At 41.0% G+C, this 23,523-nt stretch overlaps 1 protein-coding gene across 1 annotated transcript in view; it reads left to right on the forward strand.

Annotated features, from left to right (window-relative positions):
• LOC147030116 (unconventional myosin-X-like) overlaps positions 1 to 23,523 on the forward strand; it is a 241,191-nt gene that overhangs the window by 85,502 nt on the left and 132,166 nt on the right. The window contains exons 3-12 of the mRNA XM_085873826.1: positions 2,455 to 2,613; positions 2,917 to 3,104; positions 8,603 to 8,737; positions 10,452 to 10,576; positions 10,893 to 10,906; positions 12,020 to 12,104; positions 12,253 to 12,356; positions 15,895 to 16,024; positions 18,490 to 18,608; positions 21,616 to 21,762. Coding sequence (XP_085729952.1) covers positions 2,455 to 2,613; positions 2,917 to 3,104; positions 8,603 to 8,737; positions 10,452 to 10,576; positions 10,893 to 10,906; positions 12,020 to 12,104; positions 12,253 to 12,356; positions 15,895 to 16,024; positions 18,490 to 18,608; positions 21,616 to 21,762 — 1,206 coding nt within the window. The remainder of the gene's footprint in view (positions 1 to 2,454; positions 2,614 to 2,916; positions 3,105 to 8,602; positions 8,738 to 10,451; positions 10,577 to 10,892; positions 10,907 to 12,019; positions 12,105 to 12,252; positions 12,357 to 15,894; positions 16,025 to 18,489; positions 18,609 to 21,615; positions 21,763 to 23,523) is intronic.

Below are 23,523 nucleotides of genomic sequence, written 5' to 3' on the forward strand. Positions count from 1 at the left end.
ATGTATGTATATATATATATATATATATGTATATATATATATGTATATATGTGTATATATATATATATATATGTGTATATATATATATATATGTGTATATATATATATATATGTGTATATATATATATATATGTGTATATATATATATATGTGTATATATATATATGTGTATATATATATATATATATGTATATGTATATATATATATATATATGTGTATATATATATATATATATGTATGTATATATATATATATATATATATATATATATATATGTGTATATATATATATATATGTATATGTATATATATATATATATGTATATATATATATATATGTATATATATATATATATATATATATATGTATATATATATATATGTATATATATATATATATGTATATATATATATATATATATATATATATATATATATGTATATATATATATATATATATATGTATATATATATATATGTATATATATATATATATGTATATATATATATATATACTTGGAATACAGAAAATATTGTTACGGTGGTGGAAATTCACAGAACACCATTCAGGTTCCCCAGAGATCAGTTATTTTGATAAGTACGTGTTTCAGGTTAGATTCCCCCACCGATTTATAATGGGTCTTGTTTGTGTGCCGGGCTGTGAATCTTTGAGGTAGCTGTTATTCTTTCTCTGTCTTTAATTTTGAAACATCCTACAAAAACTCCTCACCATCGACAAACAACGCTCCCCAACGCCACCATTGCTCCAGCCGCCATTGTGCGCCACGAACCTAATTTGCATAACTGGATCACAGAGCGACTTCCCCGAAACCCACGGGTAACGTCAAACTTGCGGTTTCCTGTGAGGCTCACCAGGGGTGAAAGGTCGGAGGCGAATAGTGGGTGGAGCCTGGCCTCGGGTTTAAAGATTAACGAATGGCTCGCTCCTGGCCGATATAAGGGCGGAAATCGGGCAGATTCGTGTGGTTCGTGGTTATTGGTGGTTGTTCACGGGTCGTGGTTGTTCACGGGTGGTGGTTGTTCATGGGTCGTTCACCGGTGGAGATCAGAAGTCGGGAGTCGGGGCTGGTGGGAGCGGCAGCATCGGAGCTTGGAGTCGTCGGAGCTAGCGGCAGCGGCGGTGCGTGGCGGTCCAGGCAGACGGCCCTGATACGGTCGGGCGACGCTGAGGAGTGAACGGGGTCTAAAGGAGCATCAACTCTGAAAGAGGAAGAGACCCGTTCGCTCCTCCGAAGCGTCGCCAGCCAGGCTCGCCAGAAAGGGGCCACGACGAAGCCGGGCCACCGAGGCTGACCAAGCAGCCGTTCAAGCTGCTCGTCAAGCCGCCCAAGTGACTGGCCGAACAGAGACACCAAGGGTCGCCGATCCGAAGACCATCGAGTTGCCACCAAGGGCGGCCAGGTAACCTGCCCGGCTTCTTGGATCCCCACGGTTAACCAAGCCTCCGAGTTTGAAATAAAGGCTCGCAAGCCCTATTCTTTTCCTTCGTTTTGGATGAAAGTCTGTGGCATCTTGTCTTCCGAAGTAGAACTGATTAAGTGCATGATTGTGTACATGATTGAATAGGCATCAGCTGTAGGCTTTGCTCGTGTCTCGTCCCCATCCCCCCGTGATTAACTGCATGCCTACTGAAAATAAATGCTCCATTGTTTGAATGTCAACCTGCTCGATGCGTCACTTTCTGCCATTGACCGCCACATTGCGCTTGGGATGTTAGCTGGCTATTAAGGCCGACAAACGTGATAATCTGGTCCGATGGGATTTGGCGAATTAAAACCGCTCGGCTTCGCACACGGAACGAGCATGCTTAAGTGGCTCGTTTTCGTACAAGTCCCGTCGAGGTATAAACTCTCGGTATTTCTGTCCACGCGAATAGTTAGGTATATCGACAATTTGGCGATTGACCCTGTAGCGCATGGACAGAATAATTGACTAGTTTATGATGCGTTAAGGCATACGTGGCTGGATTCCGGGGTTGGTCCGGAAAGCCACGACTGGATTGCGGCCTTCTGTGAGCGCGCGACCGCGATTTGGCTGAAACGGTCGTCCGCACGTGGCGGAAATCTATAACAATATTGGTAAATTATGTACTGGCACGAGCAAACTTTTTCATATACAGTATATATATATATATATATATATATATATATATATATATATATATATATATATATATATATATATATATATATATATATATATATATATATATATATATATATATATATATATATATATACACATATTCCCCTAACGTGATGATGTCGCAAGGCATGTGGTATGTTGAGAATATTTGCACTCATTGCACTTTGACGAGTATCTTATTCTGAGAACATTTTGAACACTTTTTGTGCACTTCATTTTAAATGCCATTTTGTTGATTGTAATTGCAGCTCTTTTAGTACTGAGAGTCATGGTCTTCTCTCTGAACAGGTGTTCCACATTTCACAAAGTTCCCTGTCACAAGATAAGGTGTCTCGCATGGCACCTAGCAGTGTGGCAGGTGTGGAGGACATGTCTACCCTGGAACAATTGCATGAAGGAGCTATCATGCACAATCTGCACCTCCGTTACCAATCCCAACAAATTTACGTGAGCTCATTGTTTTCTCATTTTAAAACCTGACATCAGTATTTTTGAGGAACAAATACATGAAACGCTTCCAAAATTTGAGCTTGTGGAGAAAATGGCATCCTAATTGTGAAATTTTTTTGGAGATAATGGCATCTTAGTGATGAGCTGGGAGAGGAGAGAGAGAGTATCAATTTAATGGGAATTGGAATTCTGTTTTACATAAGAAAACTGCATCACAGTAAGTTAATTATCACCAAGTGTGGGGAAGATTCCCAATGTTGTCTCATTGTTTACATACTTTTTCCCATTATTTATGGACAGACATATATTGGCTCCATCCTCGCAGCAGTAAACCCTTATCAGCAAATTGCTGGCCTGTACGATGTGGCGGCCATGAAACAATACGAGAAAAGGCACTTGGGGGAGCAGCCTCCTCACATCTATGCCATTGCCAATGAGTGCTACAGTTGCCTATGGAAGCGTGGTGGCGGGCAGTGTGTGCTTATAAGGTGCGTAAACCAAAAGGTGCGTTCATCGGTTGAGGAAATCGAACGTGATGCATTTATTCTCATGCAATAAGTCCCCTAACAGACAGAACAACTATTCAGATCAAGACAGCCACTTGCAATCATGTCATTCCATTCTTCCATTTGCAGGTCTGAAGTTCTTTTGACATCGAGTAAATAGGTTTTAATTTTTTATTTTCTTCGCATTACTGCTGTATTGTCATTGGAAAAAAAAAACTCGTCCTGTAAAACTGTATGTGAATATCACTTGATCTAACCATAGCTGGTTCTAAACCATTGTGGTGTCTGTGTTGAATTCTAGTTGTAATTCTCACTGAAGGAGGTATTGCATTCGGGTCTTATTGCAGGAGTATATTTGTTTGTTTGTCTGTCTGTTTGTTACTTGGTGAAAAAATTTGAATTCGTTTTTTTTTTTGCCAAGTCTGTTGGTCTGTTGTCCAACTTTTATAGTTGTCACTCTATAAGTGATGTTTCATTTGTCTGTCTGTCTGTTTGTTTGTCTATTTGTCACATGATTTTTGGTTAGAGTTTTCAAGCAATCGTTTTGAAATGTTTTGTGTGTGTAGGTGACGGGCCAAGGACGGCAACACTAAGTTTTGGTGAAGATCCGAATCCAGATCTGGATCTGAATTTTTATTAAGTGATTCTTCACCATTGAGAGAGATGGCCAAAAACGATATAGTACTCCAGAGCATGATATTTGAAAAATGTATTGGCCCGGTATGTTCTCGTGGATCAGGCATTACGTGGCCGAGGTATGATATGTAGCACAATATATATATATATATATATATATATATATATATATATATATATATATATATATATATATATATATATATATATAGCCAAAAACGATATATAGCACAATATCTCAAAAGTTTATGGATGAATTCACACGAAACTTGGTGGACACGTTGGGGATGCCACTAGGAAGAACTGATTCAATTTTAGTGAAGATCCGAATCTAGATCTGGATACAATAATTATTAAATTTTTTTAACTAATTCCTCACCATTGAGAGATGGGGCTAAAAACGATATTGCATGATATCTCAGAAAGTTGGGGACAGATTCAGATAAAAGTTGGTGGTCAGGTTGAGTGTGTGAAAAGGACTAATTGATTCGATTTTGGTGAAGCTCTGAATCCGGATCAGGATTCGAGAATTTTTCAGGTGATTCTTCACCGTTGCGAGATGGGACCAAAAACGATGTATAGCATGTTATCTCTAAAAGTTGTGGACGAGTTGTGACAAAACGAGGTGGAAGAGTTGGTTCGGTGACAAGAACAAGCCGATTTGATTTTGGTTAAGGTCCGGAATCAGATCAAACCCATCAGTGGCATACAAAATGTAAACTGTTCAGCCTGGCGGAGGTATGTTCTCTACGGAGTGTCATTCCGTTTTTTGCCAAGTTGTCACTCTGAGTGATTTTTTCATTTGTTTGTTTGTTTGTCCGCACAGAACTTTCATGTTTTTCTCCGCAACCGCTTGTCGGATTGATGAAATTTTCACCATAGGTGTAACTACTCATGCAGAATGCTTTAATGATAATTATGATGTCATCGGTCACGTGGTGTGGCAGCCATTTTGGAAAAACGAAAAAACTTTTGATCTCTGTATCTCTGAAACCGCACCAAGGGAAAAAATTGAAAGTTGGCACCCAACAAGTACTCCTCATGGGGAATGAGTGATTTTTTTTTATGACATCATAGGTGTCTTCGTTATGACTTCATAATTGCATATGTAGAATGCGACATCTGATCAGTATGAAAAATTTTGAGGGTTGTCTCGGGATAAAATGGTACACAAATTTTTTTTGATGATGTCATTGGTCACGTGATTCGGCAGCCATATTGTTTTAAAAAAAAAATACTTCAAAAATCTAATTCTCTGAAATGGCTGAACCGGTCATCACTGCCAGCAGTTATAAAGTGGCAGTTCTAATTATGTCTCTTATTACTTACGTAACACAGTAGTACACAAACACCACACAAAATAAGTCCTGGCGAGGGTCTGCAATCTCTGATTGCTCTTTGTCTTGTTTTATAGCTCTTTGGATGTGCTTGTTTTACTAAATGTAGCTTTAATGTTGCATAATAAATAAATTGCATAAGCTTTGTTTAACTTGAATGTGAAATTTCATGATTGATGAGATTTTAATGTGCCTGATGTGTATGTGTAAACCTGAGTCCATGTCAGGGTTTTTATGCATGTAAATGGGATTTTTTATATTCCGAAGAGTGAAATTAAGTCTTCTTTTTCATTCTCTGTATTCGCTCTCTTGTTCTACCTCTCTCGCTCTCTCTCATGGTGCTGTACATCTTATGAAGAGTTCTGAGACGAACAATATAATTTTTTTTACTGTTTTTTTTGCCTCCGTAGCTGAAGGCCAGAGGCATTATGTGTTTGGGTGGTCCATCCATCCATTATCAATTTGTTTGTTTTTTTTAACCATGATAACATGTGACTCACTGAAGAGATTTCAGCCAAACTTGGCACAACTATAGGATGTAATACATTGATGAACTTATTTGATTTTTTTGGTTCAAAATATTAAAGGTCTGAGGTCACGTGACCTTTAATTGAAGTTTTTTGTGACAGTGATAACTTGGGAATGACCTGAAGACATTTTAACCAAACTTGGCACAAGTATAGACTGCAATACAAAGATGAACTGATTCCATTTTGTGTTCAACAGGGCAAAGGGCAAAGGTCATGTACCCTTTCTAAATCATTTTGCACACCATTGCTCCAGTTAGAAGCATCTGATGTTGTCTCTCTTCACACACGTGACCTTTAATTTTTCATGTGACCTTTAATTCAGATGAAATGTAACAGTGGGTTGACATCTAACATGGAGGGAGGCATATCCATTGATGCATTTATGTGAAATTATATTTTCTAGTTTTTAATTTACTTATAGATAGGATAACTGAGTCACAAAGGGTTGATGGGGGTGTACATTATGGTATTTGTAAGGGGGAGAACTGACATTAAATCAATGTGAGAGCTTAACAGAACAGAAAAAAGATCAGAAATAAAGATAGCATCTGTCATATGATGGCAGTGAGCTACTACTTTAAAGGCCTTTGTGGAAGAAGGGGTGGGGGTGGGAGGGTGCAAGCCGGGAGGGAAGATGGAAGCTATTTATTTCTACATAAGGGAGACAAGAAGACAAAAAAGAAGAAAGATGAGTGAACAGTGTAGATATAGGAAGACAACAAATAGAGTGAGGTAGATGTGTGAAGGTGGATGGCAGATGGAGCAAATGGTGTGAGGTTGGGGGGGGGGGGTGGTGGTTGTGTGAGTCGACATAGAGCAATCAGCCCTGCTCATTGGCCTCTTATTTAGCTGCCTCAGTAATCCTTGTAACCATTACTCAACCCTTTGAAGAAGTGTTAGGTGGGATGTAGGCAGGGTGCGAAGCTGTGAGAGATACTCTGTATTATTCTCAATACAAATGCATTGCATACTAAGATTAGCAAGGAGGCACCAAGGAATGACTTCGCTATGCAGGAGATGCTAAAACAGCATCTTATCCTCAAGGCAAATTTTTGTATTTTGAATTCCCAGGCCAGATAATGTCCAGAGACTGGACCTCATTAAGTGATTTTTTATTTTTCACCAATTTATATGATACAGTACTTAGCTGGTAGCTGGTACTTTTGTTCTGTAAAATAATTTCAATGATTGTTAACACTTAAATGACCAAATCTGATGAACCATGGTAAGAAGGGCGGACAGCGGAATGAAAGACTTGTGAATATAATGCGAAGATCTGACCTGGAAATTTTTTCACTTTCATGATAAATCATGTTTTGTTCATACTTTGAATGCAGTACTCGTACATGCCTCTTCATTTGAAGAGAACTGAAAATATTTTCATTGGTGTTCCTTTTCTTTTTTATTGTCAAACTTTCAAATATAGCATTGCAGAAAGTTGGTGTTGCTTTCTTTGCAGTAGTAAACTTAGCATTTGGCAAATGTAATACAACAATATTGTACATATTCTCTTCCAGAAAAATAAGGAACTATAAAGTATCTGAAAATTCAAAGCCCGTCCGCTTTGAATTCGGACTTCATCTTCCGTATGATAAACGGTGCCTTTGACCTTTTGATCGAATTCTTAATTTATCTTCTCCATATTCTCGTAATAAAGCTTTGGTGAAAATGTTATGATAAAAGCTCAAATGGCTAAAAAATAAGTTACGGCCTGAACACACACAGACACAGACGTCGACACAGACACAGACGTCGACACACACACACACACACACACACACACACACACACACACACACACACACACACACACACACACACACACACACACACACACACACACGATTGCAAAACCCCATCTCCCACTGTGCGGAGGACATGCTAATAAAACTGATTGCTTGAGTTTTTCAAGCTTTGGCCAAAGGGATATTTTCTTGTTTATCTCCAGGGGCTGATTCCCTACTTTTTCCCATTTTCTCTCAGACCAAGCCAGATGAGTCTTTCGGCATTTATCAATAACAAATATAAAAGAAGCCTTACTGTATCAATAACATATGGGCTGAAACATTGCCGCATCGGTGGTGTCGGCCCATCTTTCCTCACTTTTTGATAAATATTCCAAAAGCCTGTCATGCTTTAAGGTTGTTTTGGAAGATTTGTGCATTAATTTCCTTTCATTTATAACAACACTAATAATGTGTTAAACTGATGGTTGATTGAATTTAGACGTTTCCATTTTATTGTACTCTTTAGAGGATAAGATTCAAGGGTATTGAGTTTGAGCCCCTGTCGGCCATTGAATCAACACTTGGTGTGTTTGACTCAGCATGCCATCATTCCCAAGTCGGCGAAATGAGTAACAGTGTACTGGTAATAGAGGGCACTGCATCAGCGGCACAGTCGCGCCCCCAGAAAATAATGCAACCAGCAGCCACAGTCTCCACCCGATAACTCGCGAGCTTTGGGAGGAAAAAAAAAATCCCTGACATCGATGCATGTGACCATTTGTATAAACTTTTGTTTTGTTATTTATTTATTTTAATCTTCATTATTTTACAACCTTTGCATCTTGTGAATGCCAAAGAATCTACAATAAAATGTTTAAACACCATTACAAAACGCATAGATTTTTGCACTGTAACATTGAAACAGCTCCTTATTTATTATATTATATTGTGAGGCCATTAGGCCTTAACCAGGGAATTTTTGGATGTGCCAGGAAATTACTTATGATAATATTATTTGAATTTGGAGTCATTGAGCAATTTGCTGATTCGAGTGGATCAAAACAACAATGAATGTTATCTAACTCACAGGCACTCATTTCTGGCTCAAAGCACGTTATCTTTTCCATAAATCCTTGCAATACGCTCGCACAAAGAGACCTGTTATAACAGGAAACAGGAATGTGGGACTTGGTGATGCCACTATGCTCTTGGTACCTGAAACTTGTTTGCTTTTTGCTGCTGCTGCCTAGTGGGGAGAGTGGTGCTGGCAAGACTGAAAGTACCAAGGTCATATTGAACTTCCTTTCAGCAATGAGCCAAAGCTGTGGAGGCTCTCACCAAGAGCACACCAGCACTCATGTGGAGCAAGCCATCATGCAGAGCAGGTGGGTCTCTTGAGATACTAGCTCAGGCAGCGGCACATTCTCCACAAATAGATTGAGTGCTCAGGTAATGGTTGTGTTGTGGACGCAGCAATGGAAATTATCTACTTAATCTTGTGCAACTTGGCCGTGGCTAAACAAGTGAAATAATGCAAATATAACAGTGTAGCATAAAACACAAGAAGAGTTAGTATAAGTTTCTAAATAGTCTTATAAAGGCCATGATTCTGTGTGTCTGTACAGCTTGACTAATCCTAAAATAAGAGTTGAGACTCATTGTGTCCTTTGCCCATCAATACAATATTCCCCAACAGAATATATACTTTGGCTGCCTGTTTGTCTGTCTGTGTCACCATTTTTCTCAGGCATGGCCAAACGGGTCTTCGTCGAACTTTCAGAAGTTCATCAGTGAGTGCCGGGGAGTATTTCGGCAAAAAATTTTTTTTTTAAATATTTTGGAAAAAATTAAGTTGTATTTTTATTTTATTTTATTAATTGCCCTCTAGTGCCTCAGCCTTTATAGCTATGTGAAAGGTAATATTGAATGATCCCCGACTCCATTCCTTCGAGAAGTGTTTTTGGCCCCAACAATAAATTTTTAAACAAAATTACATTTCTTCAAAATGTCAACAGGATTGGAGCAACACCGGGTGCCCCTGCTCGTACTTGATAAAGGCAACACTACTGTTGCAACAATGACATAGACAGCTACATCCCTCATACATTTTGTTGTTTGGTAGATTTAGCTGATTTAAGAGATTTTAAATTTCATCTTTTAAATTCAAAACAACTAAAGAGTTAAAGAATGATTCCCTTGTTTATAACCTGAATTTTCCATTATATTAATAAGCTGAAAAAAATACCATAACGTATTGTGTTGGCAATAAAAAAAAAGTTTATCATCAAATTGACGATCAACCTGGTTAGTTTCTTATAAAGCAATAATTGCACATCAGAAGGAGAATTCTGAAAGCAGAATGCTCTTTTCTGCCACCAGGCCTCATCAGAAATTCCCTGTCATTGCTGCTAAATATGATAATTTTTGATTTGATAATTCAACATTTCAAAGCAACATGAAGATGTTTCTCAAAAAAAAAATTAAAATGTGATGTGTTTAACTGTTAAAAGATGTGGTGCAGCAAAAATTGAGAGCTGCACCAACAATACTTGTCTTGCCTTTATTGCATGGGAAATGAAATTAATTGTTGTCTCAAGTTACTCAGAGCATCACAACACAATTTTTGCTGATAATTTCTGCTTTTGCAGCTGCTTGTTTCACCTGAGCAAGCTAATCGGAATCAATAATTCCCAGTAACTTAACTGTTGTCCCCTCCCCTCTGACAAGGTCAGAGACTGGGGACATTAAAATGAGCTCTGTCTGACGACCGACCGACTAATCATCCATCCATCCATCCATGTACTTTTGTGTACGTGATATTTCTAAAACGGTTCAAGATGTAGCCTTCATATTACACTGATCTATTCCTCATACCACCGAAAAGGCGGGGGACCTAGAGTGTCAGCTCCTTGTTTTCGTCACAATCAACACTCAGATATTTTAATTTTGCAAGAATATTTTTTGGTAGAACAATGAAGTCTATTGGAAGTATTTCCAACAGTTTGTGTGAATATGCTTTTTGATTTTGTTCCTATTGCAATACAATCCACCTCACCCCCCCCCAACCTTCCCTCAAAATTCCTGCCTCTTGTGTGACAGTCCAATAATGGAGGCCTTTGGGAATGCCAAGACGATTTACAACAACAATTCAAGTCGTTTTGGGAAGTTCATTCAGCTGAACTTCTCTGAGGAAGGCTTCATTCAAGGAGGAAAAATCATTGACTGTATCCTGCCTTCTCTCAGATGCGTTTGAACATATACATCCACCCAGTGTTCATTTGACATGGTGTAGGGATGTGCAGGGAATATAAAGCATTCTGTGGATTATTATCGGAATTCTTAAAAGGAACCACATCGCATTACAACCAAACCTCTCAAAGCAATTGCTTCTTCTTTTTTACCTCAAATAAATTCCATTAGGCTGTTGATGCAAAATAGTTTTGATGCTTTGTTTTATCAAGTTTTTATTCTTCATGGTTTTATCTGTTTAGAGAAAATGTTGTGTTTATTTGTTTTCCTTGAAAAAAAAATTTGAATCAGATTTGCTGGAAAAGGTGAGCACTACGTATAATATGGAATAATAGGAATGCGTTCTCATGAGTTAAAGCAGCAAGCATGGCGGTGGAATGAGGCAAAGCTCTTGCTCATGTCCGCTAATTTTAGCCTTGTTTAATAAGACGGCATACTGTTAGGCATTCTGTATTGACTTCAGTCATTGAGCATCATTAAATGTTCCATAAATCATTTGTGGTTACAATTTTATTAAAAGCTTGATATCCTCTTGAAAAGGCGAAAGAAGAAAATGTTATCATAATTGTGGATTGCTCATTATTTGATGAAAATAGCATTGTTTGTACATAAATGAGGAAGGCATACAGTACAGGTGACTAAACATTTTGTCATTGCTTGTTGGGAATTTGGAATCACAATAATCATCCACCCCCCACCACCCCACCCCCTCAAAGACTCATGTCCACCCTTTCTGCATCCCTCCTCGCCCCACTCTCTCAATTTTTCCTCCTCGCCTAATCCCCTAAATGCTTCCACTTCACACCACCTTCTCAAACATTCCTCCGCATCCCACACACACACTCAATCCTTCCCCACATTCCACTCACATAATCCTTCCCCCACGCCCCACACACTCAATCCTCCCCTCACACCCACCACACACAAACCTTCCCCCTATCCTGCATACTCCAAATGCCTCCTCCCCCTATCTCTAATTGTGTGTACCTCATACATCTGAGGTCTCCACTCCAACCAGACAGATCTCTCAAAATCAAGGCTGCTGCTAATAAACCCGACATCATCTGTTTCACAGAATCCTTCCTCCCACAGGAGTCTCTGACTCCTTATTATATAGTGTCTCTCACCGGTTATCGTCTCCTCCAATTTGTGAGGCCTCAACCACGCCCCGATGCCTGGTGTTGGCTTAATGGTTCGGGTGGTGGGCTTGGGATCCGAGGATCCCTAGTTGAAATCCCACTTGGCTGTTGAATTAATACCAGATGGGGTTGACTCTGCTTGTCATCCTTCCGAGGTCGGCAAACATGATTGCCAGCTTGCCGTTACACACATATATATATATATATATATTTTTTTTAATATATTTTATACATTATACACACATGTATATTTTACTTGCCTTATTACACCTTGGTCAGAATCGTGTTGTGAGACAGAATCCGGGAGAGAGAAACTTTCATATTTTCTACAGCATCTTGGCAGGAGCAAATGAGGAGCAGAAAGGTAATATCTGTGCACTTCTTGGTTAAAATTATCACCCATGGTATGTCACATGATGAGTGAATAATTGGAAAATTCTCAATCCTTTACTTTTTATTACCAATTGCACTTGGCTTTCATTGATGTATTTGACCATTGTGTCTTGTTACAGAGGCATTTTGTCTCTCTCAACCGGACAATTACCATTTCCTCAACCAGTCTGGCTGCACAGCTGATCCATCTTGTGATGACCAGAAGTCGTTTGAGAATATCTTGGTAAAGTAAACCGCCGGGTCGTTTTTGATGAACTTTCTCTCTGAATTCTGCTCACAAGTATTTTAGTCTTCGTTTTTCCATTTAATAATTTTAGTGTGCTCTGTTGTACATATTGGAAGCATATTACTTTTCTTGCTGAAATTATTTTTTGTATACATTGCCAAGCCACATGGAGGAGCTCGAAAACAGGATTGGCCGAGACGCAACGGAATGAAAAGAACACTATAAAGAGACGGGTGGGAGCATACCAACAGCAGGGATGATGGACAAAATAGGGGGAGACTTGGAAAATGATGAGACGTGGGGAATAGTGGGAACCAGGAGAGGACACGGTGAGTGAGCAAGATGGATACAGCCACAAACTCTCAATCACAGAAGTGGAAGGGAAAACTGGAAACGTCGAAAGAGATGGGCTTGGGGGCATTAATGGGGATAGAAAATATCATGGTTGTGAATGGGGGATGACCTGAGGTCGTGGTGAACAGTTGTCTTGAAGCCCTGAAGGGACTAGTCAGATTGAAGAGACTAAGGCCTAAGTCACATTTGCCACGGCGGCCGCGGGGTCTCCAAAATCTACGGCCACTAGCAATTATACAGCGGCCGCAGTATTTCCACGGTCACACAATGTAGCAGTCACATATGTTTTTATTTTTCGGGGAGCTGCACGACATATTTATAAATTGTGGAGACCGAAAACGTGGGGGTGCCGTACGGTCTTTGATTTGATGTTGCACGGTGACCTTAGGGCGTTCCTGCGGCGGCCATAAAATTTTCAAGGCAGACGCAAGGTGCCCGCAAGGCGACCGCAGGGGGACCGCAGGGGGGCCCTAAGGCGAACGTGCGGCCAGACGGACGGTAACGAGTGGGTTTTTTTATTATTATTATTATTATTATTTTTTTTTTTTTTTTTACCAGTTCTTTTGTTTCGGCTTGTCGAATTGCTACGGCGAACGTAGAGATGAAAAAGTTATAACTCCGCGTTATAATTCCACGGCGACCCTACGGCCTGTAAAATATAGCCAAATGGCGTAGGGCCACCCTGAGGCCACCTCACAAACTCTGCGGCCGCCGCACATTTCTGTCAATTCAAAGGGCGTACGGCCGCCGTATCCTCACCGTCGAGCAATTGTGACTTAGGCCTAAGGAAGATACAGTGGGGAGAACAAGTATTTGATGCACTGCCGATTTTGCAGGTTTTCCCACTTGCAAAGCACTTAGAGGTCTGTAATTTTTTTTTTTAATCATCGGTGCACTTCAACTGTGAAAGACGGAATCTAAAACAAAAATCCTGAAAATCACATTGTATGATTTTTTAATAATTAATTTGCATTTTATTGCATGAAATAAGTATTTGATCACCTACCAACCAGTAAGAATTCCGGCTCTCACAGACCTGTTAGTTTTGTCTTTAAGAAGCCCTCCCATTCTCCACTCATTACCTGTATAAACTGCACCTGTTTGAACTCGTTATCTGCATAAAAGACAGCTGTCCACATTCAATCAATCAGACTCCAACCTCTCCACAATGGGCAAGATCAGAGAGCTGTCGAAGGACATCAGGGACAAAATTGTAGACTTGCACAAGGCTGGGATGGGCAACAGGACAAAAGAAAAGCAGCTTGGTGAGAAGGCAACAACTGTTGGCGCAATTATTAGAAAATGAAAGAAATTCAAGATAACAGTCAATCTCCCTCGGTCTGCGGCTCCAGGCAAGATCTCACCTCGTGGAGCCTCAATGATCATGAGAAAGGTGAGGGATCAGCCCAGAACTACACGTCAGGACCTGGTCAATGACCTGAAGAGAGCTGGGACCACATTATCAAAATGAACCATCAGTAACACACTACGCCGTCATGGATTAAAATCCTGCAGCGCACGCAAGGTCCCTCTGCTCAAGCCAGCGCATGTCCAGGCCTGTCTGAAGTTTGCCAATGACGATCTGGATGATCCAGAGGAGGAATGGGAGAAGGTCATGTGGTCTGATGAGACCAAAATAGAGCTTTTTGGTTTAAACTCCACTCGCCGTGTTTGGAGGAAGAAGAAGGATGAGTACAACCCCAAGAACTCCATCCCAACCGTGAAGCATGGAGGTGGAAACATCATTATTTGGGGATGCTTTTCGGCAAAGGGTACAGGACGACTGCACCGTATTGAGGGGAGGATGGATGGGGCCATGTATCACGAGATCTTGGCCAACAACTTCCTTCCCTCAACAAGAGCATTTTCGATGGGGCGTGGCTGGGTCTTCCAGCATGACAACGACCCGAAACACACAGCCAGAGCAACTAAGGAGTGGCTCCGTAAGAAGCATCTCAAGGTCCTGGAGTGGTCCCGCCAGTCTACAGAGCTGAACCCAAGAGAAAATCTTTGGAGGGAGCTGAAAGTCTGTGTTACCCAGCAACAGCCTCGAAACCTGAAGGATCTGGAGAAGATCTGTATGGAGGAGTGGGCCAAAATCCCTGCTGCAGTCTGTGCAAACCTGGTTAAGAACTACAGGAAAGGTATGATCTCTGTAATTGCAAACATAGGTTTCTGTACCAAATATTAAATTCTGTTTGTCTGATGTATCAAATACTTATTTCATGCAATAAATTGCAAATTAATTATTTAACAATCATACAATGTGATTTTCAAGATTTTTATTTTAGATTCCGTCTTTCACAGTTGAAGTGTACCTATGATAAAAATTACAGACCTCTACGTGCTTTGTAAGTGGGAAAACCTGCAAAATCGGCAGTGTATCAAATACTTGTTCTCCCCACTGTAGTTCACCAAGAAGAAAAAGCCGAGAAATGATATAAGTGGAGGATGAGTATTGTTTTTTTCATTCCTGACTGAAATCCATAATTAGTAATACAATTAAGAAATTGCTTCAGCAGCACTCTGCTATTGAATGATGACCTATCCAATGTAAATTCTCAGTCATAAATACGTCATCACTTGTGGTGAGTCCACTCAAAGAAATGTGGGAAGACTGACTGACCGACTGACTGACTGAATGATATTAAGAATGCATTGTTAACAAAACAAATTTGACGACTTGTATAGCAATTTCTGCACGGTGACATTATCATCACTCTCAAATACACGAATATCACTGGTGCCACCATCATACTCCAACACTCACTCTCAGGCTGAATATTATTTTAGTTTTGCTTCACTAGATCATTTCTCATTGTGCACTTACAAAGCTGTCATTCCCCGTTCTGCATTTCAGCATCACGTAAACATAACACTTCATGTTGATGCATTATCATAAAATAGTGAAATGACAATAACATGATACAGAGGTCAAAGGAATTTCACGTAAAGTAAAAATGATGTCATACATAGGAATTGTGTTACAGCCTTTTGCATTATATAACAGCCTCAGTGATAAGAACTTATTTCCAGGCTGTATGCCAATACATCGGGAGAGGTTTGAGAGGTAAAACCATTGGCGGGCAATAGAGCCATAAACCATGATGTAAGTGGAAGGTTTTGAGGAAAGCAACCCCTCAATGCAGGTGAGTGAATAAGTTGATGAATGGTTGTGCAGGCTGCTATGCAGGTTCTGAATATCGGCAGCGAGGAGGTGAAGGAAGTGCTGCGACTGCTTGCTGGGATTCTTCAACTCGGTAACATGGTGTTTGTCACTGCTGGCGGAGCCCAGATTTCCAGCAAGCAAGGTGCATTACTGCTTCTGTATTTCAAATTGTTTATTGCTGTTATTTTCATTATTATTATTATTATTATTATCTCATAAACCCCAAAAGGGGTGGTCTGTTGCAGCATACAGCTTGACTCCATCAAGCTTTAGGAAGTTGTAGCACATTGCTGTAGAATCCTGGTTACTCGAAACAGGGCCGCTTTCTGATTATCTTCCAGCCAGATGCTCTCGTCTGTCATCTTCATGTACTCTTCAAATTTCTTGGTCACTTCCCATAAAGCTCGAATCACAATTAGTGTTACTTTCACTTGAACTTTAAACTTTTTTTTCTTTTTTTTTCAATTTCCATCATCAGTTTTAAGAACTTTATCTTCTTTTCTTCATTATTTTGTTTCTCCCATGTTGTAGTGTATGGGGCAAGGTATGTATTTTGTCTTTGCCTTCTTGTTGGCATTGTCAACGAATACCATGTTTGGTCTATGGACTTGTCTTTCTCTCTCTTTTATGATGCACGTTGTGTATCATTTTTATTATCTCACCTGGACTTTAGTTAGGTGAACTTATGCGATCAAGCAGTGTCCATGGGTGAGTGAGTCGGCCAGTGAGCCAGGCAGTCGGTGAGTCACAGTCAGGCAGTCCATAAACACTTCAGTCATTATTGCTTGAACCAAACACACAATTTTGATTAAGCATAGCCACAAGCTTCATATCTGATGCCTTATGAAGGTATATTGACTGCTTCAAAATCTGCGCTCATTAAGGGGGTTTACGTGTGCAGTTTACGCATACGCATACAGTAAGGGAGTTTACCCCCCAAAAATGGGTATTTGCTCTCTTCTCCGAAACTAACACACAATTTTGATGAAACTTAACCACAACCTTCACCACCCATGCTGCACCAAAGTTTATCATCTGCATAAAAATCTGCACTCATCTCGAGGGGTCTATGGGAGGGGGGGGCGGTGGGGCGAGGTTTTGACCCCCCAAAATAGGTGTTTGCTCACTTCTCGGAAACTATACACACGATTTTTATGAAACTTGTCCACAACCTTCATCATTCGTGATGTACCTAAGTTTGTTCACAGCATAAAAAAATTCAGGGTTTAAGGAGGTCTGTGGGGGGTTTGAGTGACTGTTGTTCCTGATCCAGGTGAGCTTCACGACAGGCAGTCCTATTTTATGAATTGGCAAGAGATTTTCATGCATCGTTTTTTGGGGGGGTTTTTTTGACCAATTAAGTGTCTCGTGAAAAAAAATTGACAAGTTCTACGTCATTAATTTATTACTCAATTTTTTGATAATTTCTAAAAAAAATGTGCAACTTTTGACAAAAAATAACAAGTACATTTTACATTCCAATCTCTTAATATATCTTTTCATGCGAGATTTATATAATGCCTCAGGTTTTAAACAAGATTGAAAAAAAAGGGGAGGTTGTCCCCCTGCCTATATGTGAAATGTGACCGAGTAAAAACAATATTCTTTCATTCAAATCAAATGTATAATCTATTTCTCCATATCATTATATTTGCTGAGTAAAATCTCCTGTTGCCCCATTTTGGAGACGTTGAGCTTTCTTCTCTTGTGTGTATATATTCCCTTGTAGACACAAAGATGCATTTGGAAATGAGTAGGCCATGTCTGAAAGGAGTGCTGCAGCAGTGTTACACTTACCTGGGAGTTTTCTATTATCAGCTTTGCTGTCATCCAGACTATAATACAGTCAGATTGGAGCTTCCAAGGCAATACGTGAAATGAATGTCTGTTTACCGTCCCTCAAATGGTGATTAAGCTTGTGAGCCATTTGGTAGCATTAGTTGGTGGATGTTAAATATTGTATGGAGTCTTCTGATAAAAGATGGCCAAGTTAATTTTGGAACCCTGGGCAATTTCCAATTTCCTGCTTAATTTACAAAGGGTACGAGCATCATTGGTATCGCCATGCTCCCAGGAGAGATACACAAATCGGCTGGCCAGGCCTGACATTCAGCTGACGGTGGCAGGAGTTTGAAATGTGTTCAAGGTTCCAGCGATAACCATCCTACTCTTGGAACAGGATGCCGTGGGATATTTAATGTGCATCGACTAATGCTTACAGATGGGAACTCAGTTTAGCATCCTCTGAGGGATGGCACACCTTGTGATTCAATGCTTTGTCTGCGAAGCACCAATCCAACGATTTATAATCTGGTCAGGAATCAAATCCAGGCTTGACAATTCAAAAGTAGGTATGCTACTTCTTCACCATCCTGTGGACATGCGAATGAATGACTGACTGACTGTGGCCAGATTCTGAATACCTGCCCTCAGATGAAAGAAGACATGAGCATTTGTGAGGATAATGTCCAGCAAAATGTCTCGATGATGAAATACCATTGTGATATTCCAATGAACGATGTTCAAGAGAAAGATAAGATTTTAACATATATTTCTTTGTTTACATGAATAATACAGCAAAACTTATCATTCAACTTCCACCCTCAGTCCTGAGCAATACTTCAGAGCTTCTTGGACTTGAATCCTCACAGCTGGCGGAGGTTCTTACTCAGCGATCCATGATTTTGCGTGGGGAGGAAATAAGCACTCCTCTAACCACAGAGCAGGTGAAAAGGAGTTCTCTTCATTTGCTTCTCAACGAGTTTCTTGTGACACTTATTTTTGTTTGTGTCCGCCTATTTGGTAATGTTGGTGCCTGCTGTCTGTTGATGTTGGTGCCTGCTATCCCTGTCCGTTGATATTGGTGGCTGCCGGTCCTGTCCGTTGATGTTGGTGCCTGCTGTCCCTGTCCGTTGATGGTGGTACCTGCTGTCCCTGTCCGTTGATGGTGGTACCTGCTGTCCCTGTCCGTTGATGGTGGTACCTGCTGTCCCTGTCCGTTGATGGTGGTACCTGCTGTCCCTGTCCGTTGATGGTGGTACCTGCTGTCCCTGTCCGTTGATGGTGGTACCTGCTGTCCCTGTCCGTTGATGGTGGTACCTGCTGCCCCTGTCCGTTGATATTGGTGCCTGCTGTTCCTGTCCATTGACACTGGTGCCTGCTGTCAATGTCCGTTCATGTTGGTGCCTGCTGTCCGTTGATGTTGGTGCCTGCTGTCACTGTCCGTTGATGTTAGTGCCTACAGTCCCTGTCCGTTCATGTTGGTGCCTGCTGCCACTGTCTGTTGATGTTGGTGCCTGCTGTCCCTGTCTGATGATTTTGGTGCCTGCTGTCCCTGTCCGTTGATGGTGGTACCTGCTGTCCCTGTCCGTTGATGGTGGTACCTGCTGCCCCTGTCCGTTGATATTGGTGCCTGCTGTTCCTGTCCATTGACACTGGTGCCTGCTGTCAATGTCCGTTCATGTTGGTGCCTGCTGTCCGTTGATGTTGGTGCCTGCTGTCGCTGTCCGTTGATGTTAGTGCCTACAGTCCCTGTCCGTTCATGTTGGTACCTGCTGTCCCTGTCCGTTGATGTTGGTGCCTGCTGCCACTGTCTGTTGATGTTGGTGCCTGCTGTCCCTGTCTGATGATTTTGGTGCCTGCTGTCCCTGCCTATTGATATTGGTGCCTGCCGGTCCTGTCCGTTGATGTTGGTGCCTGCCGGTCCTGTCCGTTGATGTTGGTGCCTGCCGGTCCTGTCCGTTGATGTTGGTGCCTGCCGGTCCTGTCCGTTCATGTTGGTGCCCGCCGGTCCTGTCCGTTACGGTTGGTTGTTGACATGTTGTGGAGATGTTGTACAGCAAAAGACATGTTGGTGCCTGCTGATCCTGTCTATTGATGTTGGTGCCCGCCGGTCCTGTCCATTGTGGTTGATGTTGGTGCCAGCCAGTCCTGTCCATTTATTGTTGATGTTGGTGCCTGCTGGACTTGTCCATTGATGTTGCTGCCTGATGTATCGATTCGTTACCCTCGCCGAAGGAGAGGATATTGCGTTTGGGTCTGGTTTTTTTTTTGTCTTTCTGTCTGTTTGTCTGCACAGAACTTTCATGTTTTTCTCTGCAACCGTTGTCAGATTGAGACGAAATTTTCACCACATGTGCGATTTCTCATGTCGAATGATTTAATGATAATTATGACATTACACGTCATATGGTGTGGCAGCCATGTTGGAAAAATGGGAAAAAAATTGGGCCTCTGTATCTCTGAAACTGCATCAAGGAAAAAATTGAAACTTGGCCACAGCAAGTACTCCTCATGTAGAATGTGTGAATTGTTTTTTTTTTTTCATGACTTCATAGGTTCTTTCCTTATGATGTCATAATTGCATATGTAGAACGCTACATCTGATCAGTATCAAAATGTTTGAGAGTCATCAAGGGATGAAATGGTCCACAGAAAAAAATAATTGATGACGTAATCGGTCACGTGATTCAGCAGCCACATTGTTTTTTTTTTTTTTAAACCTTCAAAAATCTTGTGGTAATCTCCCTAAAAAGCAAATTATTTACCCGCCTTCAGTACAGCTGGGACTGAGGTACATGAGACAAAAATCAATCCAAAGAAAGCTAACCATACATAACCAAATAACCATTACCAAAGGTTATACACTCTTTACTATGGAATTTGTGCATTCATCTATCTGTTTTGGCAAAATGAACAATTTGAGACACAGGATACCTGAATGCAATTCACCTGAGCTTAATTATGATCGTAATTTTCCAAATATAATAATTGTTATGAAAAACTGTATTTGGATTTTGTTTGTCACCAAGTATAATTGTACACCTAGATGTTTGCAATGCTGCGGTCAAAGTAACCCTTTGATGATACGAATGTTACTTTCCGTTAAATCACCAATTGAGAGTTTGTCTTAGCACTTGCAATCTTTGCAATTGCGGCCGGCAAAGAAACGTTCTCAAAAAACTCATTGTGACATTTCCTCACTGCAGGTTTTTATAAAATGAATGAACCGTGTAGTTTGTTCTGAAACATTTCCTCACTGCGTGTATGTAAAAATGGCCGTTTTGATTTTACAGTATAAGACTGACTTGAAAATACACCATAAAATTAAAGCCTGTAAAAATTCCAATTACATTTGTTACCGTGTAGAATACGCACCCTAACTTTTAGATAAAATTTGGTGAAAAAAATGTGTAATATTTTCAGAAAACTAGAATGGTACTCGGTAGAGCGCATACCTCCGCCAGGCTGATTACGACTTCTTGTATCCCACTTGATAGGTCACATCTGGATCCAGACTTGAAGAAAAATTGAATTGGCTTGTTCTTGCCACCTAAGCAACTCATCCATCTAATTTTGTCATGACTGTTTGAGATATGATGCCATATATCGTTTTTGGGCCCCATCTCTCAATTGTGAAGAATCGCTTAATAATTAAAAAAATTATCGTTTCTGGATCCACATCTGGATCTTCACTAAATTCTAATTGATTCATCCTTCTCACACACCCAACCTGCCCAAAAAATTTCGTCTGAATCCGTCCGAAACTTTTCGAGATATCCTGTTCACAGACAAACTGACAGACGGATGGGGGGTGAAAACGTAACCTCCGTCCACCGTTTGTGTCAGAGGTAACAAGGAGCCAGTAACTATTACGTGGTCTCAGACTTCGCTGCATTGATTTGTAATTCTGTCCGATTGCTTTTTTGCCATTCACCTGTTCTGTCTTTGCAGGCAGAGGATTCTCGTAACTCTATGGCAATGGCACTTTACGCCCAATGCTTCTCCTGGATCATTGGAAAAATCAACAGCTCTATCAAAGGCAAAGAAAACTTCAAATCAATTGGCATTCTTGACATTTTTGGGTTCGAGAACTTTCAGGTTTGTACCAATTTTCTTAATTTTGCCGATATTTATTTGATGCCGACAGTTGCATTACTTTTACCTGTGAATCTACCTCTAAAGAGCTTACTCCTCAGTTGATGTGTTGTTCATAAATAGTAATATTTCCTGGATAAGGTTTCACATTACTAAAGTTGGATGAGAACATATAGACAGAATAATCAACTTTGGAGTTGGTACAATGGTTCAGAGGTAATTTGCTCACCTTTGAGCTGTCTCGTCTGGTTCTATATCTGTCCCGACTATAACTATCACTCTGGTACTGACCAGGCAGGGTGTTGCATCAATGAGTGGGCTGTCATCCACAGGGCCATTAGGCCAGACTTCCCATCAGGTAGAATTTTCTGATGGATATGAAAGATCGCACAGTGATTTTTGTATTTTAGATGATAAAAAAGTCATAATCCTGAGGGTACAGTGTGAGGGGAGGACCCCAATTCTCATGATGTAAATTTGGATAGCAAAGCACCACTTTTAGCAAGAAGGAGTGTTAGAAATCATCTAAAATATTCCAATTTTGGGGAACTTACCCATCTGAATTCAACTGCTGTCCCTGCCCTCTCTCTTCCATCTCATTACTCTACCTCCTCAAATCCTCAACTGCCTTCTGCCCCCTCTATTATTACTCCCCACAGTACCTTAATCCAGCACCACCGAGCCTTTTCTCCTCCTCATCCGGCCCTCTACCTGAGCTCTTCAGCAATCCCCCACACTCTTTCAACAACTCTCATTACCTCCCCCCTTCCTCCCTCATCCTACTATCCCCCTCCCTTCCCCTCATCTGCACCCAAAGCATCCTCCATTCTCTCTTCAATAACAGTGTGGACCTCAAATATCTGGGGCCTTCACTCAAATCTGACAGATCTTTCCAGACAGGTTGCCACTGACAAACCAGACATAATCTGCCAAAAAGAAACTTTCTTCCCTCAAGACATCTCTAACTCCCAAGTATCTCTCCCTGGTTACTCCCTCCTCCAGTATGACAGAACTGAGCCTCGCCCTGGTGGAGGAGTTGCTCTCTTCATCAAAGACTCTATTCCTCACTCTCCATGCACTGCCCTCACTATCCTACACCCCAGGAATACCTTTGGCTACGGATCCCCTCCACTCCCACCTTATGTTTATATGTGTGCTGTACCGTCCACCAAACAGTGATGATTCCATTTACACCTCACTATCTGAAAACATGGACCAACATCTATCCTCTCATCCAAACTCTGTCTTTCTCATATGTGGTGACTTCATTTGTCATCAGGCCAGTTGGCTGGGTGTGGGTACCTCTCTCACCTGTCATGGCACCTCAGCAAAAGACTTCTGCGACTCATTGGGACTGACTCAATCGGTCAACTTCCCGACCCGGATCTCAACCAATGGTACTCCATCTCTTCTGCATCTGATTTTGACAAATTTCCCTGAAAATGTCTGCTGCTCTTCCTCTGCTCCAATCAGATCTTCTGACCACGTCCTTGTCAAAGTGGACATCTCTCGGGCTGTTATTAGAGAACCACCTCAGTGCCGTCGAGACTGGCATTTCACTCAAGCCGACTGGCAGGGTCTCCAAGCAGGCATCAAATGTCAAGACTGGTCTCCCATCGCTACTTTCTCCAACATCAACGCATCTTGGGAATTCTTTCAAAGAAACTCTCTCTCTCTCTCTCTCTCTCTCTCTCTCTCTCTCTCTCTCTCTCTCTCTCTCTCTCTCTCTCTCTCTCTGTCTCTCTGTCTCTCTGTCTCTCTGTC

This window comes from Eptatretus burgeri, chromosome 3, assembly GCF_056783735.1.
Source record: "Eptatretus burgeri isolate ZD-2024b chromosome 3, Ebu_testis_v1, whole genome shotgun sequence".
Lineage (NCBI taxonomy): Eukaryota > Metazoa > Chordata > Myxini > Myxiniformes > Myxinidae > Eptatretus > Eptatretus burgeri.